A 21,167-nucleotide genomic window follows, 5' to 3' on the forward strand; every position below is an offset into this window, starting at 1 on the left:
TTAGTGCAGTGATTAATTGCACATTAATGTGAAATTGTTTAGTTTCCCTGTGAGTGAGTCAATTTGCCAACCTCTGACTTAGGAACTACAGTAAATATCAGGGGTTGCAGTGAGCTTTTTTTGAGCCTTTTGCTGTGATTCGGTTAGACCTTGAAACAGCTGCCCCATAGGTACACCTGGATGGCAAATCTGAATCAGGTATATCTGATCAGAAGTGAAAAGATGAATCATCATCTCTAAAATGTAGCATGGTTGCCGGCAGGTTTTAAAATCTCATCTGCAGAGTTAAGAGAGTTGGGGTGCAACTTCCTAAAAGTGATGAATCAGTTCTGATGATTGATACAAAGCTCTAATTCTCTTGAAGGTTTTCGAAGTCTTTTGAAATGATTCTGAAATATTCCAATAATTGGTGTTGTACAGTATTAAAAATCCTGCCAAGCTGTCTAATTAAATGCAGCCACAGTTGCTTCTCAGAAGCGAAATTAACTCCTTGGTTTGACATATTGTGAGCCCTCTTATACAGGTGGATAATTCAAGCTCTACAAGGTGTTTTGGTCACCTAGTTTCTCAGTTCAGTGGGTCTGCAATTGAATCATTTCCTCTTAATGGGTGACTTGACTAAGTGGTTTGAAAGTAATTAGCAAACCCAGTGGATCTGATATTGAAGTGTACGATCATCATCTTATCAGGAACTACTTATTTCCTGTGGGAAGCTGTGGTCGACTTCTCAATAAATTGAGAGCACAACTTGTTGTTCCTTCTTCTAAGGAAGTTAATCAGGGAATGGTTGCACCATCCCAGACATGTTTTGATTTGTGATGAAGTGATCCCAGCTGACTTTAAAGGCATTTTCAGAAAGTCTATTCTTTATTAGTATTGGATATTTTATTTGGTCACTTTCAAGAAAGCAGTAATTGACTTCTTAGGACACAGACTATTTTTTATCCATTAATACATTTTAATCCTGGTGCACAGCTATTAATGGGATATGTTTCCACTCCAGAGCAATTCAGATTGATTTTGTTTCTACTTCAGAAATATATTATGGTAGACCCACAGTATATAAAAATGCTCAGTGTGCTGAGATGAGCTGGCCTCACAGTATATGCAGCTTCTAATGGGAGCTCAGTACATTTAGGGAAGTGGTGATTGATTGCCTGGTGCTCGGGCTAATTGATATGGCACTGAGTTAGTCAGAAGCTCTCAGCACCATCAAAATCACACATGACATTGCTCCAGTGCTTCTTAATATTGACTGGGTAGTTCATATGATAAAAACAGCATGTTGTGGAGGAGACTTCCAGAGCTGAGTGAATCTTCCTTCAGCATCAGTTACATTCTTTCCAGAAAGGCTTCCTGCCTGGAGTAGCATTACTCCTCCGCTGGAAATTTTTTAAAAGGATGTTCTCAGGTCTGTTTATTTTTTATGGGCTTGGATGCGGTCACTGAGATCCTGTGAGATCAGAAGAATGGAATGAAAGTGGCCACAGATGACACTTGAGCTATTTCCACAGCTGGATGCACACCAGCCAGAGTAGGCGGTCCTCTGCAGATGAATTAGTTCGTTGAAGTACATGATACAAAACATCTGTTACAATGAGAACAAACAAAAACAATGTGCCTTTGAAGACTGCAATTTGTTGGGAGCTGCTTGCAAGGGTGCTGAATGAGGCAGTTGTCAGCAAGGAAACATTTTCAGGCTTGCCCTTGTGTGAACTAAAGCAAAACTGCACAGTAAAAATACCTACATTCAAAAAAGCAAAAGACGTGCTTTTCCCAAATGTTGTTAGTCTGATTCCTGATACAGCAATAGGGATGGGGAGAGTCCTTCTGTACCAAATGTTTTTTATACCCTAAACCGCTTTTAATACAATGGTATAATTCCAGCTGAGTGGCTGTAAAACGTAGAAGCTACATTGGTACAATAACTGTTATTCTGTCAGTCGTTCCCCACACTGTTTTATTACCAGCTGTCTTAAAGTGCAATAGACATTTTTCATTGTCACTGCCACCTGATGACAAATAAAACCTTCAAAATGTTTTTGCTCCGAGGAGTAGCTCACAGCTCCTAGCTGTGGACCTTTCATGTCACCTTAATGAGCAGAAGTAGTCCAAACATTCCCACCTCATTTTACTCTTAAGAGGCAGTTAGTTTTGGCTGCCTTTTATTTTTTCTCACATCTGAGCTGATAAGAAAGTAGGAATACTAGGTATTTTTGGACTAAACGAGCACAACGTATGTATAAACATTGAAGACAGATCAGTCAAAACCAGCTGTTTATTGGTTTTCACAGGTCAGTGTTGTTCTTGTGGATGGTTTAAAGAAAATATAGTAGTGCTAACACAGTATTTTAGCCATGGTAAGAATGAATTTGGTATATGCAGGCATATACCAAAACACCCCTTCCTCCTTTTCTAAAGCAAATATACTAACTAAGACACAGGGTTGATGGATGGGGACCATATCCTATACGCACATTAAGAAAAGCCTGCACTGCCAAACTGTGATCCCAAAGAGCGTTTGTGCTCAGTCTGTATGCATATAAGGTGGGCAGTAGTAGTAAAAGAAACAAATAGAAATTAGTCCTTTAGATCGAGTAGTAGAGATATGTGATTTTGGACCTGGAAGTCCTTTAGTTCTCTCCCAGCTGCTGGCCTTCTGTGTCTGCACGAGGCAGCACATTTTTGTAAAGCTCAACGTATGAAACAGGAGATCCTGAGGGTCTTGGGGCGTCAGACGAGCCTGTTGGGAGAATGCATCTTTCGCTGGCTGTACATCTGCGATCAAGTGGTGGGTGTCAGGAGAGGTGGGAAGCTGCTGAGGAAGCAAAGTTGAGATTTTTGTTCAGTTCAATTGATTCTAGTTTATGCTTTCCTGATGAGCAGGGTGTCTGATTGTGTACATCGTCATAGTTTATTATAGCTGTACAAGACAATTATGTTAATGTTACTTTTATTTCCTAATATTCTTTGATCTCATACACATCAAAGATGTAAAATTTTAGTCTTGTTGGTAATTAGCTAGAAAGCAAATATGTTGTCTGTCAGTACAGAGGATACAAAGCACAAGAAATTGTCCTGGGGGAGTCTAGATTCTAGTCTAATTTTTTTTCTCCTCATCAGATTTTTATTTCCCTTTCATCAGTTGCCTGAGCCATTAAATAAATGTACTGGAAGTAAACTTTGCCATTGTGAAATTCATTCAGCTTTTTAAACCACCTAGTCACTCAGTATGGATCCTCAATTGAGGAAAAGCAGTTTGGTACATCAAACAAAAATGTACATCAATGTTTCCCAAACTTGCAACAACCCCCTTGCAGTCTGTATCAACAAAGGTTTCACGCTTGCTTGCTGTTAGTTTTATGCAGACCGGGGCTAATGCTGTGCACAGTTCTGATTTGATTCAACCATTATAGTCCAAAGGCTCTGATTCCCAACTTGTGATTAGTGCTCTGGTCAAGAACAGCAAATATGCTAAATTATTTGGATTGCAGTTGCTCTTCAAAGCCGTCTTTCTGGAAGGAGAAAATGCACAGGGATTATTTTACAATTTCTGCAGTGAATCTCTGCATCGGTACTTTATGCCTACAGCTGGTGGATTTACACTTTGCAATTTATGCTGGGGATTGACCCCTCCCCCCTTTTTTGTTCATGAATTGCAAAGAGATCATTATCTTCATAAATTTGTTTACTGTCCAAAACTTTCATATGAATAATTTATGGCAACATTTCAGCCTAAGGATTGTTCTCAAGTTGCATAACAAGTATTTATTAGACGGTTTCATAGTGGAAGTTGTTATTAGACTTGCTGCCTTCCTGTTCCCAGGTTGGTTGGCTTTATCTTTATTAATTACTTCAGCTTCTAGACAAGATGACTGTCTTGCCATAAAATAAGATTGTCTTTCTTGGTTAAACAAGTCTTCAGGCAGCCATAGGTTGCCTGTATGGCAAGCACTGCAGAAAATAAAAACCACCCCAAATTTAAATCTGAGTTGTTGAAAAAAATATCACTGAATTGAGGTCTAAACCTGAAAATGAGAGCAAAATAATCTCTGCCTGGATAATTAATTAATGACAGTGTGTCTGTAGTATAAAAATCTATTGGATATCTGCATAGTAACGTACCATTCGGCTTCATCTTTGAGGATTAAAAGAGTGGGGAATCCTGGTAGCATTCAAGTCAGTGACAAAGCTCTAATTGATTTCAATGGGCCCAGAATTTTAAGCCAAATTTTTCAAATTCGCTAAGCTAAAATCTGTATGTTGTTGTGATTCTTGGTTTATGGAGGTTTTAACCCTTGACATTGTAAATGGCTCCTGCTAAAAATTTGTCTTCATTTAACTCCAATTTCAAGCATTCACATTCATGCACTACTCTGGATTTATAATCCCTTATGGTGACACAGGGCTGAAAAACTACTGAACAGGGTCTTTCATGATACAGCAGTTCCTAGATAGTAGAAACAGAACAAGAAAATACCACAATAAATACTACAAGAGAACCATTTTGTGTACTTTTTAGGCCCACAAATGGATTTTCTGTGTGCCTGGAAAAGCCACTACAGAACAGAAATATGGCTGCCAAGATGTTGGTCTCTACTGGAGTTTATCGGAACATCTGCTGTTAGTTATGTTGTGTCTTTTGATGTCAAAGACAGAACAAGGGTTTGTTTGGTTTTTGGAGGAAGGGGGTTCAAATGGAATGAAGATTCACAACCATGCAGCGCACAGAGTCCAGCCCTTGAGTCCCCATCACTCTGGAATTAATTAGAGCCCTCTTTTTTTCTATCCACACAACTCTCAGGAAAAGATGGGAGTATTACCCATTTGCCTATCATCTCACTCCTATTTATCTTCCTTTAGATGTTTCTTGTTTCCTTTTCCTCTGAGGCTACCCTTTGCCTCTGGCTAGGACTGACAAGACTATTACATATATAGTACTCTGTGAATAATGAAATTTGGCTTTGTGGATAGAATCAAATAATAATGCTAAAACTTGTCCTGAAGTGAAAATGTGCAGAGGGAGAGGGTAGTGACATGGAAAAAGTTGTGAAAATGTTGTTTTGACTCAACTCCAGGAGAAAACTGAGGGAATGGGGAGAGGGTGAGAAGAAGAACAAAGACAAAATAGCTATAATCTTTATTTTCATTTCTGGGCTGTTGAACTAATTTTAGGCTTTTTTTTCCTTCGAATTTAGATAAATTCTGAAATGACATGTCATTTGAAATGTGGTGGAAACACTGCATTTTGACAGGTCTTTTTTTTTTTTTTTTCATTCTTTTGGTCACAATTATATGCCACGTGTGACCTGAATTCACAGGATATTTTATTCTCCCTCAAAGTGTCTTTTCTAAATAACTTACAGGTCATCTCAGCAATATTCATGTACTGTCCGGCTGGCTTTTATTTTATATTTTTTTTTCTTCTCTAGCTTTATAGTACAGATCATTCCTCCAAAGCCCTTTTTTATCTTTGTGTAAAAAACTTCTCCCTGAACTCACGTCTGACTCAGCTGCTCAATCTGTGCCACCCAAAAGGCTGATCATTCAATTTGGGTCAAAGACTCATTCTAGTACGTTCACCACAGTAGTGGCAGCCAGCTTATTATTCTCTGGCAGCAGTGCAAGGTTCTCTGTATTGCCCAAGACATTTTGACAACAGTATTTTGTAGTAGACAGTTTCTAGTCAGCTGCCTGCTAGCCTGAAGAATTGACTTCTGTTGGGCAAGAGCAGAGTTCAGAAAAAGACCTTGACAATTCTTGACCTGCTCTTTTTTGATAGTCCTTAGGAACTATGAATTTTTTGTCATTGTGTCATCCTTTTGACCACAATGGTAGTTTGATTTCTAGATGTTAGAGAAAATAAAACAGACCCTTTGGTATTTTTCTCACATAAAAAAGCAGAGCACCTCTGCAATATTCAGATAGCTGAAAGATAATCAGAAAAGAATCCCAGAGAAGCATTTCTGACTTCAACCTAAAATTCTCCAAGACAGACTGTGTGTGGAGAACATCACCATCAGGGTCAGGCTGCTGTGTGTTCACATGGGCTTGGACATAGTGGCTCTTAGGAAATGGTGCTCCAAAAACCTATAACAAATGAAAACTTTTTAAAGATATTACTGCAGCACATATAAATAATGGGTGCCAAAGAGACTTGCCTAATTTATTCCAATAAATCCATTCACATTAGAAAAATGAAGCAGCCAAACCAGACTTCATTTGTTCACGTTGCTTTGGTGGGTCCTTTCATTGATGAACAAAAGGCTGCTTTTGAGGAGGTAGCCTGAATCTGAAATATGCAGATCTTTCTGTATTTATCTGCTTATGCAAAAATTGGTGACTGTTTTGAGGTAGGTTGAAATGGATTGTAATGTGAGGCAAATTGCGAGAGATTACCAGCTGTCAGTGTAGAGAGACGTAATAATAAAGTATTTGGTCATTCTAGGCATTCCAATAACTGGGAAGCCGACAAAGTACCTTGTCATCTGCTTTCTGTCTTCATTTAACCAGTATCACCAGAATTCCTCTGAAACTGGCAGTATGATGGGATGGATGTGCTCCATTCCGTAATGTAGAAAACGGGCTGTTTTGGGACCAGTCATTGGTAATTAACAAGTTTTTGATAAAGAAGAACATCCTGAAAAGACACAGCAGTGACAGGTAAACATTCTCCATCGATCTGGCAGTGACCATGCAAGCCTCTCCCCTTCATATCATCAGTGCTCTCCTACATGGAGCTGACTCCTGCCCTAGGGGAGGCTGTTGGACACCACCAGTCGCAGTGATGTCTCTTTGTGATGGAGAGTGTGTCTTTCTGGGTAGCTGATGCCTGGACAGAACTGAACAGCTGTAGCTTGATAATGACTTTCAGTCCCAGCAAACTTCAGCAACAACCGAACCCGGTGACCCAGCATTGGGACTCCTTATTCTATTACCAGCCCTCTGAGCCACTCTGTTCCCCCCATGTACTTTCAACATATTTAACATGTTACAGCTGTGCTCGCTGCTATACAATAGTTAAGAGGGCTGCCAGCATTTCCAGTATGAACTCATATTTTAAGGATAATAACTCAGCTGTAAAAATGTGCTCCAGGCAGAAACTTTATAAGGAAGATCTCAGCCCAAGAGTGACTTTATCTGGACAAAAAAAGGGGAAATATTTCAATTTAGTCATTCTTAATCAGTACAGATGTATTAAAAAGAAAATAAGTAATCCTTGTAGGGTCAGTTATTTACTTTTTATTCAGTTTAGCTTAGTAATATCCAAAATCTATCATTTTTGAACTTTTCATGTCTATTTTTTAACTTGACTGGACCACTTTGCACCATGAAGTTTTATTCACAAGGGTCAGATCTAAGTGCGTTTCCTCAGTATTTTCATCCTCCTTGGAAAGAAAATAAATGAAGTGTGGAGCAAAGTCGACTTAGGCTAACCATTTCTATTAATTATTTCAACTCTTCACAGTATAAATTGAGAGATTAAATGATTCCTTTTATTAATTAATTTGAACTGGAGTACGTGATCAAAACCACCTGTTTCCTTAGGGCCAGAAATTGCAATGACCCAGGTTGCACCCCTAGTCTGAACACTCATGGACTTGGGAAAATTCAAATGTTGATCCATACCCATCCCATAATAGGCCAGCTCCTGAGATCTATGTATATCACCCTGTTTGTAAAGCACTTAGAGGTCCTTGGTAGAAGGAAGGCTTACACACAAGCTGATTTCACTGGAAGTACCTTAAAGCAAATGAGGACTAAAATATCCCATTTTTACTTAGAAAATGTATTCACCCTCCATTTTTTGACTTCTGATACAAAAGTGATGGCTTGGGTTTGATTCCATTTACATCAGTTTTACCTCGCTGATTTAACTGTGGTTACTTTTGAATTGCTTGCTCCCTGTGCTGCCTGCCACCAGCTTTACTGTCTTCTTTTGCTCTCATGCATTAGAGACAAAAGCATACGAAGTTCCAGCTGGATAAGAGAGGGCATTTCTTTGTTGTGAGGGTGACAGAGCACTGGAACAGGTTGCCCGGAGAGGTTGTGGAGTCTCCTTCTCTGGAGATATTCGAAACCCACCTGGATGTCATCCTGCGTAGCGTGCTCTAGGTGATCCTGCTTGGCAGGGACATTGCACTAGATGATCTTCAGAGGTGCCTTCCAACCTCAGCCATTCTGTGATTGTTGTAAAATTTTTAGGTAAGGACATTTTTGAAGCACCAGTTTGCCCAGATTGTGCATGTATTATTGGTCGTTCAAAACGATGGGAAGCTGCACAGATGTCACTGAGGGCATCATCTGAAGATGGTGGAGTTGTCCAGGTGCAGCAAAAGCCACATGTTGGTAGCAATTGGCTTGTAAAATGAGTGCTAACAGCAGGTAAAACATGGTTAAAATTTGTAAAGGCACAAGGGAAGCATAGGAATTCACAGTCTTCACTATTGAAGATTCGTACCTCAGTCTTGTTTTCGAGGTCTGTCACCAAGCTGGCTCCGCTGGGTAGACAGGCTTAATCAGTCACAGGGCAAATCCCAATACTGAATGGAGTGCATTTCACCATGCCCTTCCCTGAGGGGTTACTTTTGTGGTGAAGAGTCCAGAAAATTAAACACAATTTGGGACCTGGGGCAGGGTGTTTAAGCTCTGAAAACTTGTTCTTTTTAATGAGAGTAGAGACAGGGCTGGGATAGTTTTGGTTATTGTGTCAGAGAGGGCTGTGTTTAAATCTAACATAACAGATTATGAATCTAACAGAACATGACAGAGATACTGATTTCTGTATTTGTCCTCTCTAATGAGGAGGCTTTTCTGGATTTCCAGATCACAATGAACCACTGTGTTCTGGAACTGAATTGATATATAATATGAACTGTGACTTAGTACAGAATTTCCACCTATCAACTTCTGTCTGAAAACTATTATTGATTGGAAGCAAGTCTTCAGAAAAATGCATGACTCACTCATGGTTTCATTTCCATCATTCTCTACTTTCTGTCTTTCCTAACGGGTAGGATAGGAAGGGTTCATGGTAAGATGATGTGGATATTTCTGCCCCTCATCAGCCTTCCAGAACTTAAAATCATTAAAATTGGGGAACTCGGATGGAGAGGGAAAGAACATGATTTTCTCAGCCTCCATACGTTTATTATTCCTTTGTGTAGGAGCTGCATAAAAAGGAGTTCAGACATAATTTATAGGCAAGAGATGACAGTGCTCCACATCATGCTGTCATGAAGGATGGAGGTTGAATTTGTAGCTGAACTCCAGAGCAGCAGTATCAGCCTCAGCAGATCCAGGTGGCTCTGTCCTCTCCTGTAGCTGGATAGCTGGATAACCTGGCAGAATCTGCATCAGCATGGCTTTAAGGGTACAACTCGGATTTGAGCCTGGCCTGGGATTTAACTCTCAACTGCTTAAGAATTACATTTGGCTCAACATCACAAGGGTCACGATGCAGTCTGTGAGCAACTGTGTGAGAACCATGAGCTCATTCTCATTTGTACTGACCATCTATCGTAAAGAGCCTGTCCAGGGAAACACCCTGATATCCACCTACCCCTTGACCATTCTTCCTGTTGTCTTCTCAGGGATTAGGGATCTCACAGAGGAGAGCTCTACTGTCTGCCACGTTGGCACATCTCCTTGGGGCTTTGTCAAGTACTAGTGCCTCACTCTTCAGAAAGCTGGTTATATTTCAGACATTTCCATCTGAGACTGTGATTCTAATCAGGTCCTTCTACTGTTATCGAGTTAATACCCTGCACAGCTGTACCATTTTCTTCTGGCTCCAGTTGTGTAGGATGTCATTTTGTCATCTTACCTCTGGTTGATACATAGGGCTATATTAACTACTTAGTCTTCTCTCCTTTTTTTTTTTTTTTTTTTTTTTTTTTCTTTCTTTCCCTTCTCTTGTTAGCCAGTTCCTTAGCATTTCTGATGTCTCCCAGTGTCAGTGTTTGTCCTTCTAATGAGTGAATCTTTTCTTCCAGCACAGCCGGTAGATTGCAGCTCACACAGAACAAATCCCTCCTGGTTTCAGGCAGGAAATGAAACACAGCACATCTGCTAGATATCGCAGATGATCTCCTGTCACTGGCCGCTGCAGTATTGAGGCTAGAAGTGAACGTAGAAAAAATGTTACAGACATTTCCTCTCCAAACCCAGTTAGCCATTCTTGGTGCCTGGCAAATGACCTATGTACTAAATCTCGCCAAAAAAGCAGAGATCAACGGCACAGTGCCTCAGACATTTGGTCTGATCAAATGTCTGTTGTCATGACTTCGCAGAGACGCACAGACAGGCAGGGCTGCCTCACCTTGCCTGGAACACTTCAATTCCAGGGAAGGCCAAGGTCCTACCACATTAAACATGCTCTCATGTCACCAGCAAACTCTGCCTCTCTGCATCCAAACTCAAGCTCCAAAGGCAAGTCTTTCTTTTAGGCATTTCTTCATGTATTTCAAGCATATTTCCTTGAGTAAAATAAAGTAAGTAAATGTTCTTAGCCAGTAGCAGAAGGTCTTATTCAATATTTATTGAATGTTGCTCAGAAATAGGAAATTTAAACAATCACTATTGGGTTTAGTTTCTAGTGTCATCATAAATCCTGGACTGTGAGTTTCATGTCTGCAGGAAATTCAACACAGCAGAGAGGAACTAGTCTAGGAGGTTTCTAGAGTGTGTGGAAGATAACTTCCTGACACAGCTGGTGAGTGAGCCAACTGGGGACGGTGCCCTGACAGATCTTTTACTTGTTAATAGAGGACTTGCGGGTGAGGTGAAAGTTGGAGGCCATCTTGAACATAGCAATCATGAATTAACAGAGTTTGCAATTCTTGGAAAAGAAATTGGAAAAGTGGTTAGCAGAACTGCTACCCACGAATTCCAGGGGGCAGACTTTGGCCTGTTAAGGGGACTACTTGGTGGAGTCCGATGGGAGGCAGTCCTAAAGGGCAGAGAAGTCCAGGAAGGCTGGGTATTCTTCAAGAAGGAAATATTAAAGGTGCAGGAGCAGGCCATCCCTGCATGCTGAAAGACGAGCCAGCGCAGAAGAAGACTGGTCTGGCAGAACAGAGAGCTGTGGCTGTAGCTCAGGAAGAAAAAGATGGTTTGTGACCTTTGTAAGAAGGGGCAGGCAACTCAGGAGGACTGCAAAGATGTGAGGCTGTTCAGGAACAAAATTAGAAGAGCCAAGGCCTAAATTGAGCTCAATCTGACTTGTGCTGTTAAAGACAATAAAAATGTTTTTATAAATACATAAACAAGAAAAGGAGGACTAAGGAGAATCTCCTTTTTTTTGTTGGATGTGAGGGGCAACATAGTGAAAAGAGATGAGGAAAAGGCTAGGGTACTTAATGCTTTCTTTGTCTCAATTTTTAGCAGCAAAAACAGTTGTTCTCTGAGTACTCATCCTCCTGAGCTGGCAGATAGGGACAGGAAGCAGAATAAAGCCCTCATAATCCACAAGGAAATAGTTAGTGGTCTGCAACTCCACTTAGAGATATGCAAGTCTAAGGGGCCAGATGGGATTCACCTGGGGGTACTGAGGGAGCTGGTGGAAGTGCTCACCGAGCTGCTTTGCATCATTTATCAGCAGTCCTGGCTAGCAGGGGAGGTCCCTGTGAAGTGAAAGCTAGCAAAATGTGATGCCCATCTACAAGAAAGGCTGCAAGAAGAATCTGGGAAACTACATGCCTTTCAGTCTGACTTCAGTGCCAGGGTAACTCATGGAACAGACTATCTTGAGTGCCAACATGGAGCACCTGAAGGGCAATCAGGTGATCAGGCCTAGTCAGCATGGGTTTATGAAAGGCGGGTCCTACTTGATGCACCTGGTCTTCTACAACAAGGTGATCTACTTGGTGGATGAGAGTGAGGCTGTGGATGTAGCCTGGAGAAAAGGAGGCTTAGAGACCTTATCATGCTCTACAGTTACCTTAAAAGAGGCTATAGTGAGGTGAGGATCATTCTCTTCTCCCAAACACCAAGTGATAAGACAAGAGGAAATGGCATTAAGTTGCGCCACAAAAGGTTTAGGTCGGATGTTAGGAAAAATTTCTTCACTGAAAGGGTTGTGAAGTATTGGAACAGGCTGCCTAGGGAAGTGGTTGAGTCACCATCCCTGGAGGTCTTCAAAAAACATCTAGATATAGAGCTTAGTGACGTGGTTTAATGGTGCTTTGCAGTGCTAGGTTAAAGGTTGGACTAGATGATCTTATAGGTCTTTCCAAACTAAGTGGTTATATGATTTTGTGATTCAAAAACCAGTGTCAAATAACTAACCCAATAGCCTCAGTGAGTGTAATACAAATGGCGATACCATTTTTTTTCCTATACAAAATTATATGGTGTATATACATACGCAGATGTGTATGTAGATAAAATATTAGATTATTGAAAATGCAAATATAGCATTCTTTTTGAAAGATTTTTTTTTAACCCATTAAGACAAGAAATTGAAAATTTAGGCTAAACACCAATGCTGACTTGTGCTTTAATTGTGCTGTTTAATAATTTCCATTTTGCGCCTTGTTAGAAAAAGATGTGCCATCTAGTCAATTTTCTCACGTGGTTATAGGCTTGAAGGGTTAGAACACAGCAGAACAGCTCAGAGGAAATTTATTGGGATTTCACTTTAATAGATGAAACTCCATTCTAATCCAGAGAAAAGCTAGTCTACAGCAAAGTGACTCCTGATTCCCACTTCTTAGGATGGCATGTCAGCTCCTGGAAAACAGTGGTTGAAGGAATTAGTCCACATCAGAAAATATGCTTAAAAGCATAAACAGGATGGAATTGCCAAGCACAATGCTTTGGCATGTGTCACACATTAATTAGGTATAGATCAGGAGTTCTGTGCAGGAAATAAAGACTTGTTTTTGTTAATAGCACTGAGGTTTTGAAATCTGTACTTATTTTGACATGGAATAAAATGATACTTTTGTGTGTGTGAAATCTGACAGTGGGAAGGAGAGAAGATTTGTTCTGCATGCTCCAGTGGTTAGGGTAAATCACAGCCTCTGTGTTTCCTCTGTCGGCAGGGGATGCTAAGCCTCACATGAGCGTCGTGAGGATATTTTTGTTAACGATAACTGTTCTTGAAAGAGCAAAAGCACTATTGCAGTGTTATACAAAACCAGCATACAGCTACCTGCACTTATAAACCAAAGGATAGGAAGAAAGCAAAAGAAATGTGTTCCCCATTAGAGTGGATCAGAAGAGTGTCCGAGAGCTGTCTGTAGCCTTTCTGCCTGTTCCAGCTCTTGCTGGATGCAGCAAGATTGGATGCCCAATGCAGCGGGTCATGTCCTACCTGCAACAGGCCCCTTCATGTTATGGGGGGGGCTTTTTTTTTTTTTTCAGGCAAGTAGTATCAGTAACTTTATTTTATTCCTGTGGCAAATTGGAGAAGGGTGTTAAAACTGCTGTTTCCCTCACAGTATAAAGGGAACACTTGAGCTTGTGGTCCAGCCTGTGTGCATAGATGATAAGAGCAAAGGTATAGTACAGGGCTATCAAATTGTGCATCAGAGACCCTGCAGTCATTCAATTATATTTTCCCTTCATAAATACTGTACTTTTCTTCAACGGACTTTCTCTTGAGATCTTATTTTGGGTAGAAAGATTTAAGTCACCACGTGAAAGTCACTTTAGACACTGAGAGATGTGGGCATGCTAGTATCTGTATATTATCAAAATCTGTGTTTCAAAGTAAGAGACAGAACAGATAGCTACAAGCAAGAAAATCAGTGGGGAAAAACACTTGAGAACATTGACTATTGTTGTAGGAAAGATGAAGCATATGAAAGGGTCATCTTTGTTCTTTATTTACAGAACTTACGATACTTAATCCTTTAGGACAAGTTACTTCTTGGAAGTAATTCTCTTTTACTTATGACATGTAATTCCAGCTGAAGAAAGAAGTTCTCAAACATACAGAGAAGAAAAAAAAGTAAGCATGGAGAAGCAAATTTGTCCATTTTCGCAAAGAAATTTGACTAAAATATGAAGGTGATGTCAGATAAGAATTTGAATTTAAGCCTGAAATTAGAAATATTACAAGGTTGTAGTTTATTATTTGTCACAGAAACAGTACTCAGAGTTGGTGAAGGTCTATAGGAGCATTTTCCCATTCCAAAGTTAAAGCTGCTTTGAATTTAGTGCAGTATTTGTGCTTCCTTGTTCGTTTCCCCATTTTAGCAAGCCTTTAAATTCAACAATGCAGTGCAATGAAACCAAATCCTAAGCTTTGCAGAATATAGATTGTTGGCCGATCTTCCTCATTATACTCAGATAATAATTTAATCTCTGATCATCCAGTAAATGCCAAAGCAATTGGTAACTTTTCATTGAGAAAGAGGAAAAAGTATAAAAATAAGTTTTCTTTGACTTTTAAATAGAATAGGTATTTATGGCATATCAACAAGTATCCACAGCAAAGGTGACGATAAAGGGCAGAGGATTTCACAGCTACCTTTGGTGTACCTACTGTAGTCATGAAAGGCTGGTCATTTAACAGCCAGTTCGGAGGACTTCATGGCTCGCTGCAATGACAAGGGGACTGACTATATGTTTTCTGCTGCCTGTAAGAGCAGCCCGGTCTAGACTGAGCAGTAAACCAATAGAAATATGGCTGTCATTTATTCTGCATGCAGAGAGAGTACATCTATCTGAAAAAAAAAAAAAAAAAAAAAAGTACGCATGTTGGATTTTTTCATATTAATTCTTGATAGACAAGTCTGATCTGATAAGTTTGAGGAAAGTCATCCTTTCAGTCAGTTTAATAAAACCCCAAGAAACAACATGTTCTTGATAACATAAAGACATTCACTTGGTAGTATGGTAATAACTTTTTCAAATGGAATGACCCAGTGGTTATATGACTGCACAGTGTGTCTTTGAAATAATTTGAAAAGTAAGTTTGCTGCTGTAATGTTTATTGACTTCACATTGTCCAGTATTTACAAGGTAGAATTTTTGAGTATATTTAACTTGTTAGAACTTCCTAAATAAAGTAAATTTTAAAATAAGCTGATGCTTACTGTAAGCTTCAAAAACTATTTATTCAGCTGGTATTTGTGCCTTAAATCCAATATCAGTTTGAGAACACTGGAGTGAAACAGAAGCCTTTAATACAGTTCATTATTCTAGAAAGCTGGGACTAACTAATCCTTCCTCCCACCGGCCCCCAAGAGCATCACTCAGTGAACTCTCTCTCGCTAAAGCCCCTAATACACTTTTTATATCTGATGTCCCTTTCCCAGCCTTCAAGGCTCAGAAGGTGGCATGTGTCACCGCATCAATATAAACTTTATTACAACTGATGTCTTTTGGCATTGGCAAGTACTTCAGGATAGTTCACTTAATATAATAAACAGGCTGTATTTAGTTTTCTTCCTGTGGTTTCAGTTTGTTGCCATACAGGAAGAGTACACTGCTTGTAGTTGGTAAAAACAGGCATCTTTCTTTGCAAGTGATAAACTGGGAAATACACAAAAATAAATATATATTTTTTTTTTTTTTTTTTTTTAATGAAAGGTATGTCCACAGAGCTTAGAACATTTTAAAACAGCAAGTCCTTTCAAATGAAGTGCAGGGGAATCTAAGTCTATATGTCACTGAAATGATCTTGGGTTTATTGCAGTGTTGCAAAAGTCATACGTTTTCTTCTGTGTCATTGGTTCATTACCATTTGACCTATTAATCTTCATTTCTTTTTAAGCCAGCATAGCACTGACAGAATTGTTTGACAAATCATATGCCAAGAATATCTTGCCAAATTTCAAAGGCATTATAGTAACCGGTTTCTTGCAGGAATTGTGAAAAATGTAATCATTCTGAGGCAACAGGGGCAGACCTAAGGAACTGGCAGGCCAACTACTTGCTTTGGCAATGAGAGTGGCAAAAACTTCATCATAATTTTTCCTGCAGGTTTTTCAGCTAAGCTTGGCCTTCAGTAGTATTATGCCATGCTCATATGTCTCCTTATAAAGCTCACAGACTCAGTAAAATCAGACATCCAAGCAGATGAAGATGAAAAGTATGTTTGCTGCAGCCTTTGCCAGTAACCAAGCAGACTTTTATCAGCAGCTACCTATTATAAACTGCAACGAATCAAATTACTTTTAATATGATGGTAATATCTGATGCAAGACATCATTGTCTTCTTCAGATAAATAAGTTGAATATGGACGGACATGACAACATGTATTATGAAACGCATTATGGTCTGGAGACTGGGTGTCACCCTAACAACCAGACGATATTTCCTTAATTAAGTATAATTTTTTCCCTACGTGATCACAAGAGGATTCTGCAAACTCTGTTGAATTAATGGACTGGCAAATGCGTGTAATTCTCTGCTCTAGGTAACTGTCAGTTTCAAACACATTAAGCTGTCTCATGAAAGCTGCAAATCCCTGATTTGTTGTCCCAACCCTTTTTCCTAACATCTTAAACAGTGTATATTTAGAGACCAGAATATATGCATTTTCTATTTAAAAGTAGTGTATATATAGTATATTTGAGTCATTTTTTGTCCTTGATGTATTTTCTCTCCAGTCCCTGTTTAAGTGAGTATTTTATTTGCAAAACTCTCTTGCTTACTAGTTAGTGAAAAACATTTTCTATCAGATTTTTCCATTGTGTGTCTGGTCATGTTGTTTGCTACACTAAACCGCAAGACTTTCTTCACTACTGCCCTTCCTTCATTTTCAGATTCCTGAATTTATACATAGTTTTCAGTCTGACACATTTGTAATCAAAGCAAGTTTCTCCAACCATACCTTTGCAATAACCATCTCTAAAAAGAATAGTAGGTATTTTAAGGCTTTGGGAGATCCTAAATTAATTACAGCCACTACTGCCAGCAGTGCAGGGCTACGTGAAGCTGTGGTGTGGCTGTGACTTTCTGCTTATCCCATGACACAACACAGCGTGGTCTGTACTGAAACCTCTGAGGCAATTGTCCATCCCTAAGCCAAAGGAGAAAACTGCTTGTAGAGGGAACTGAAAACTTTTTCAGTTGACAAACTTGGTTTAAGCGTTTATGGTTTGGTACAGTAAAAATGTTTGGTGGTGTGGGTTGTTCTAGGCATAATGCTCATGATTTCTTATTGTAACCGAAGATCAGGTGGATGCCCAAGTCCCAGGGCCCTGTCAGGCTGTGTGCTCCTCTACAGGTGCAGCCCTGGTATCCCAGATCACTGAATTTTGAACGTATCTTTCCTTGGGCATGGTGTTAATTCAGACACTTGCACTGACAATGTGGTGAATGCAGAATGGACAGAGTGAGTGTATGTCCTGCAGAGCAGATATCAGATTTCCAGGAAAAGGGCAGATTTTTCACCAAAAAGAGAGGAGCAGCGTGAAAAAAAAACAATGACATGTGATGAAGAAAGAAGAATGTTTTTAATAGTATATTAACCCCACTATGCTGAAAGAAATTTGCAGGTGGAAGTTTGTGACTATCTTGATTTGCAAGGACCCCTGCTAGCAAAGGAGGTCAGCACAGTGGTAGCTCATTAGAATGAGTTACTCTATGGGTTAATCATTGTAATTGCTGCAAACCAGTACAAATTAGTATAGTGAAGAAAGATGCAAAAGTATTCACAAGTGTTGCAAGTTTGATACTTGCACATTGATCGGCTAGTTTTATAAGTATTTATTTGGAAACAGGACAGATACAGCCTCCATTTAAGGTATTCTTAGTAATTTGCCAAATTTCTCTAGGGACCGTTGTCAGTGCAAGAAGTGTAATCCAGTATGTGACATGAAACAAGTGTGTATGTATTTTGTATGCTGGGGCATTACAAAGAGGATTGACCAAGCTGAACCTACCTCCTCTTCGTCTTTGCATGCAAGTAACAAGTTTGCGGAGACTGCGAAATCTCAGTTTCTCAGATAGGATGTGCATAGACAAAATATTACTGGGAGGTGAGAAAAAAAAAAAATCGATTGGTACTTCCCCCAGCATTGGTGGTTGTTGTTATCATTGTTTATTTTTAATGTGCAACTGAAAATTTGAAAGCTTTGGTTTTATCTGGTGCTTGGCATGGCAGCCACATAGGTCTACATAAATGTGAGATAGATACTTAAGAGGTCTGCTATGCTTTTTTTGGAACCGGTTTATTTTAGATTCCTGTTTACAAGTGGGTTTTATCAGCGATCTCAAAGAAAAAGTGTTAACTTCCCTTGTGAAAAATGGATTCATCCACCTTTTCCCATGCTTTTTAATGCAGTGGTTCTGTGTACGAATTTCTAATGTATTCACACAAGTATGCACAAAGTAGAGCTATTCCATATGATGAAATAGCTGAAATTACCTCCTTATTTCTCTGTCTGCAAGAGAAGGAGCAGACCACCCTCTTTCTGACCGACTTTTTCCAACCAATAGAGAAAATAGCATTTTACACCTTAGAAATGAGGAAAATCAGCTCGTCACTAAGGCATGAGTTTACCAATATGGGGCCCTGGGGAGTGGGAGAGCAAAAAATGAGGAATATGAATGACAAAGAAGCTTTCTCCAAAGCTCTGGCATGCCTTTTGTTTAATTTTTGTTTAAAGTTTTGTTCTTGCTTTAGTTCATATGCTGTTTGTTATTAATGTCTTTGTTTTTCATGAGGAGAAGAAAAATGCTTTTAAATGCTGTGTATGTGTTTTAAATGGGTGTCACTACCACACTCGCTGTCAATAGCTAGTCTTACTCAATCAGCTATAAAATGTTATGAGTAAGGGTTCTTAATTGAGACTGGAAAAATCCAAGACAATTACCATAATAGGTTGAAGATCTCACAGACTGAACGTTTTAGAAGTCAGAGAAAACTGGGGACATATGTGTTCTGTCTGTAAGATTGGTCTGTATAGGATATGGAAAAATATAAACGACAGGCATTTTGCAATGTACAGTAGCATTCATCATAGAAAGAACATATGTATTTGTTTGTCAGAAGTAATGAGGTAAAAAATGACACTTAATTGGAACTGACATAAAATGGCCTCATTAGTAGTACAAATAATATATGTGTGTAGCTTGGTTGTCAATAGGAACAAAACATATTTTCTCTGACAGATATATTAGTCTCTTTTAAGATTCATGTCAAGTTTTCAGCCAGGTTCACTCACTAAGAGAATGCTGCTTTTTCTTTTAAGGGAAAATGTTGAAGTGTAAATGATATGTGTTTGCAGGGTGCTGTGATAACACCAACAATGGACCACACTATGTCAATGCAGCCAGCAAGCATGATGGGCCCTCTGACCCAACAGATGAACCACCTTTCCTTGGGCACAACAGGAACGGTAAGATCATAGATTATACTATTTACTCTATATTTTGCAAAATGTTAATTGACTGCTGAGTTTCTCAAGACCTTTTCTTATTCTTGAGATTTCAGTCCATCAATGCTTGGTAGTTTAATATTGTTGTGTTTTATTTATGTGTTTATTTATTTTCTCTGTGTCCAAAGATGTCTGGCCCTGTTCAAGTGAACATATCAGTTTCTTTTATCATGACTCAAACACGATGTCCTACACAAACAATATCCCATATTGCTACCTCACGCAAACATGTATCTACAGATACATTTCTACAACCATCATACAGTCACCATTAGGTATTATAAGGAACAGAACTGATTAAGTAGTAAAACAGTAGGTCAACAAAAGTTTCTCTGTACTTAACAGGAATTATCTGTACTAATTTGTATCTGAATATGGAAGTACTCCTCTAAAAAATTGCTTGTTTGTTTTTAACGCAAAATTCCTTGCTTGTGCATCAAGAAAGTTTTATACTGCTGGAAAATGGGAGTTCTGTCTTTGTGATAGGATCTGGCATTCATTTTTAACCCGTAGCAGACAGCAATACATAGTTTGCTCGAGGCTCCAAAATGTGATTTTGGGTCAAGGTCAGCTGTGTTTCCAGTAAATTATATTTAAACATGCATATTTCAACAGTTATTTTCTCTTTAAGCTGTGTAAGTCAGACTCAATTAACTACTCCAGAGTCAGAGAAAGGCAAAAAATAGTCTTAATAAAAATTATTAAAACTGTCTGAAACTTTACTAAAATATTTTAGTAATACCGGCAGTCTATATACAATATACAGTCATTTACTAAGTGAATTTGTGCATACTGTACATACATATATATTTTCAGAAAAACACTGGCATAAACATTATACTTACACGTCTTTAAGCACATTCTGTGTAATAATTATATGAAAGGTTTGTTATGTACTTAAAATTTGTTTCTTCTATTTCACCACTGTGCTGCTCAAAGGGTTGCAGTAATTGGGGCTACATCTGGCTGGCGGATGGTCACTAAGGTGTTCCCCAGGGCTCAAGTCCTGTTCAACATTTTTGTCAGTGACCTGGATGCACAACTGGAGTGCATCCTCAGCAAGGTTTCCAATGATAGTAAACTAGGAGGTGCTGTTGTCTCCCTGGAGGGAAAAGAGGTCTTGCAGGGGGATCTAGATAGATTGGAGCACTGGGTGATTAGCAACGGCATGAAGTTCAAGAAGGGAAAGTGCTGGGTTCTGCACCTGGGAGAGTGTAATGCCTCATACAGGCACAGACTGGGAGATGAGTGGCTGGAGAGCAGCTCAACAGAAAGGGCTCTGGGGGTGCAGGTCGACAGCCGGCTCAATGTGAGCCTGCAGGGTGCCCTGGCAGCCAAGAGGCAAACTGCATTTTGGGGTGCATGAAACACAGCACAGCCAGCTGGTCAGGAGAGGTGATTCTCCTGCTGTATTTAGTGTTGTGGCCTCGTCTTTTAATATTGTACACAGTTCTGGGCTCCATAAAAAGGATGTCAGGGTGCTTGAATGCATCCAGAGGAGGGCAACAAAGCTGGTACAAGGGCTGGAAGGCATGTCCTGTGGACATAAGAGTTGTCAGCCTGGAGAAGAGGAGGCCAAGAGACGAACTTATTCATGGCTCTCTGCAGCTTTCTGAGGAAGTGCCAGTCTCTGCTCCCTGAGAACAGACCGTGAGAGAACGTCTCAAAGCTGCATCAGGGGAGGTTCAGACTGGGCATGAGGAAAAATTTCTTTACCATGAGGGTGGTCAAGCATGGAAACAGGCTGCCTAGGCGGGTGGTTGATGCCTCATGCCTGTCAGTGTTCAAGAGGCATTTGTATAATGTCCTTAATAACATGCTTATTA

At 39.6% G+C, this 21,167-nt stretch overlaps 1 protein-coding gene across 4 annotated transcripts in view; it reads left to right on the plus strand.

Moving 5' to 3' along the window:
* Positions 1-21,167, plus strand: part of RBMS3 (RNA binding motif single stranded interacting protein 3) — a gene marked incomplete at its 3' end in the record, with an annotated part of 439,432 nt that overhangs the window by 382,714 nt on the left and 35,551 nt on the right. For all 4 annotated transcript variants that reach the window (XM_084281840.1, XM_084281842.1, XM_084281841.1 and 1 more), the window contains exon 11: positions 19,192-19,302. In XM_084281840.1, coding sequence (XP_084137966.1) covers positions 19,192-19,302 — 111 coding nt within the window. The remainder of the gene's footprint in view (positions 1-19,191; positions 19,303-21,167) is intronic.

The sequence above is a fragment of the Netta rufina genome, assembly GCF_964035555.1.
Source record: "Netta rufina genome assembly, chromosome: 2".
Taxonomy (NCBI): domain Eukaryota; kingdom Metazoa; phylum Chordata; class Aves; order Anseriformes; family Anatidae; genus Netta; species Netta rufina.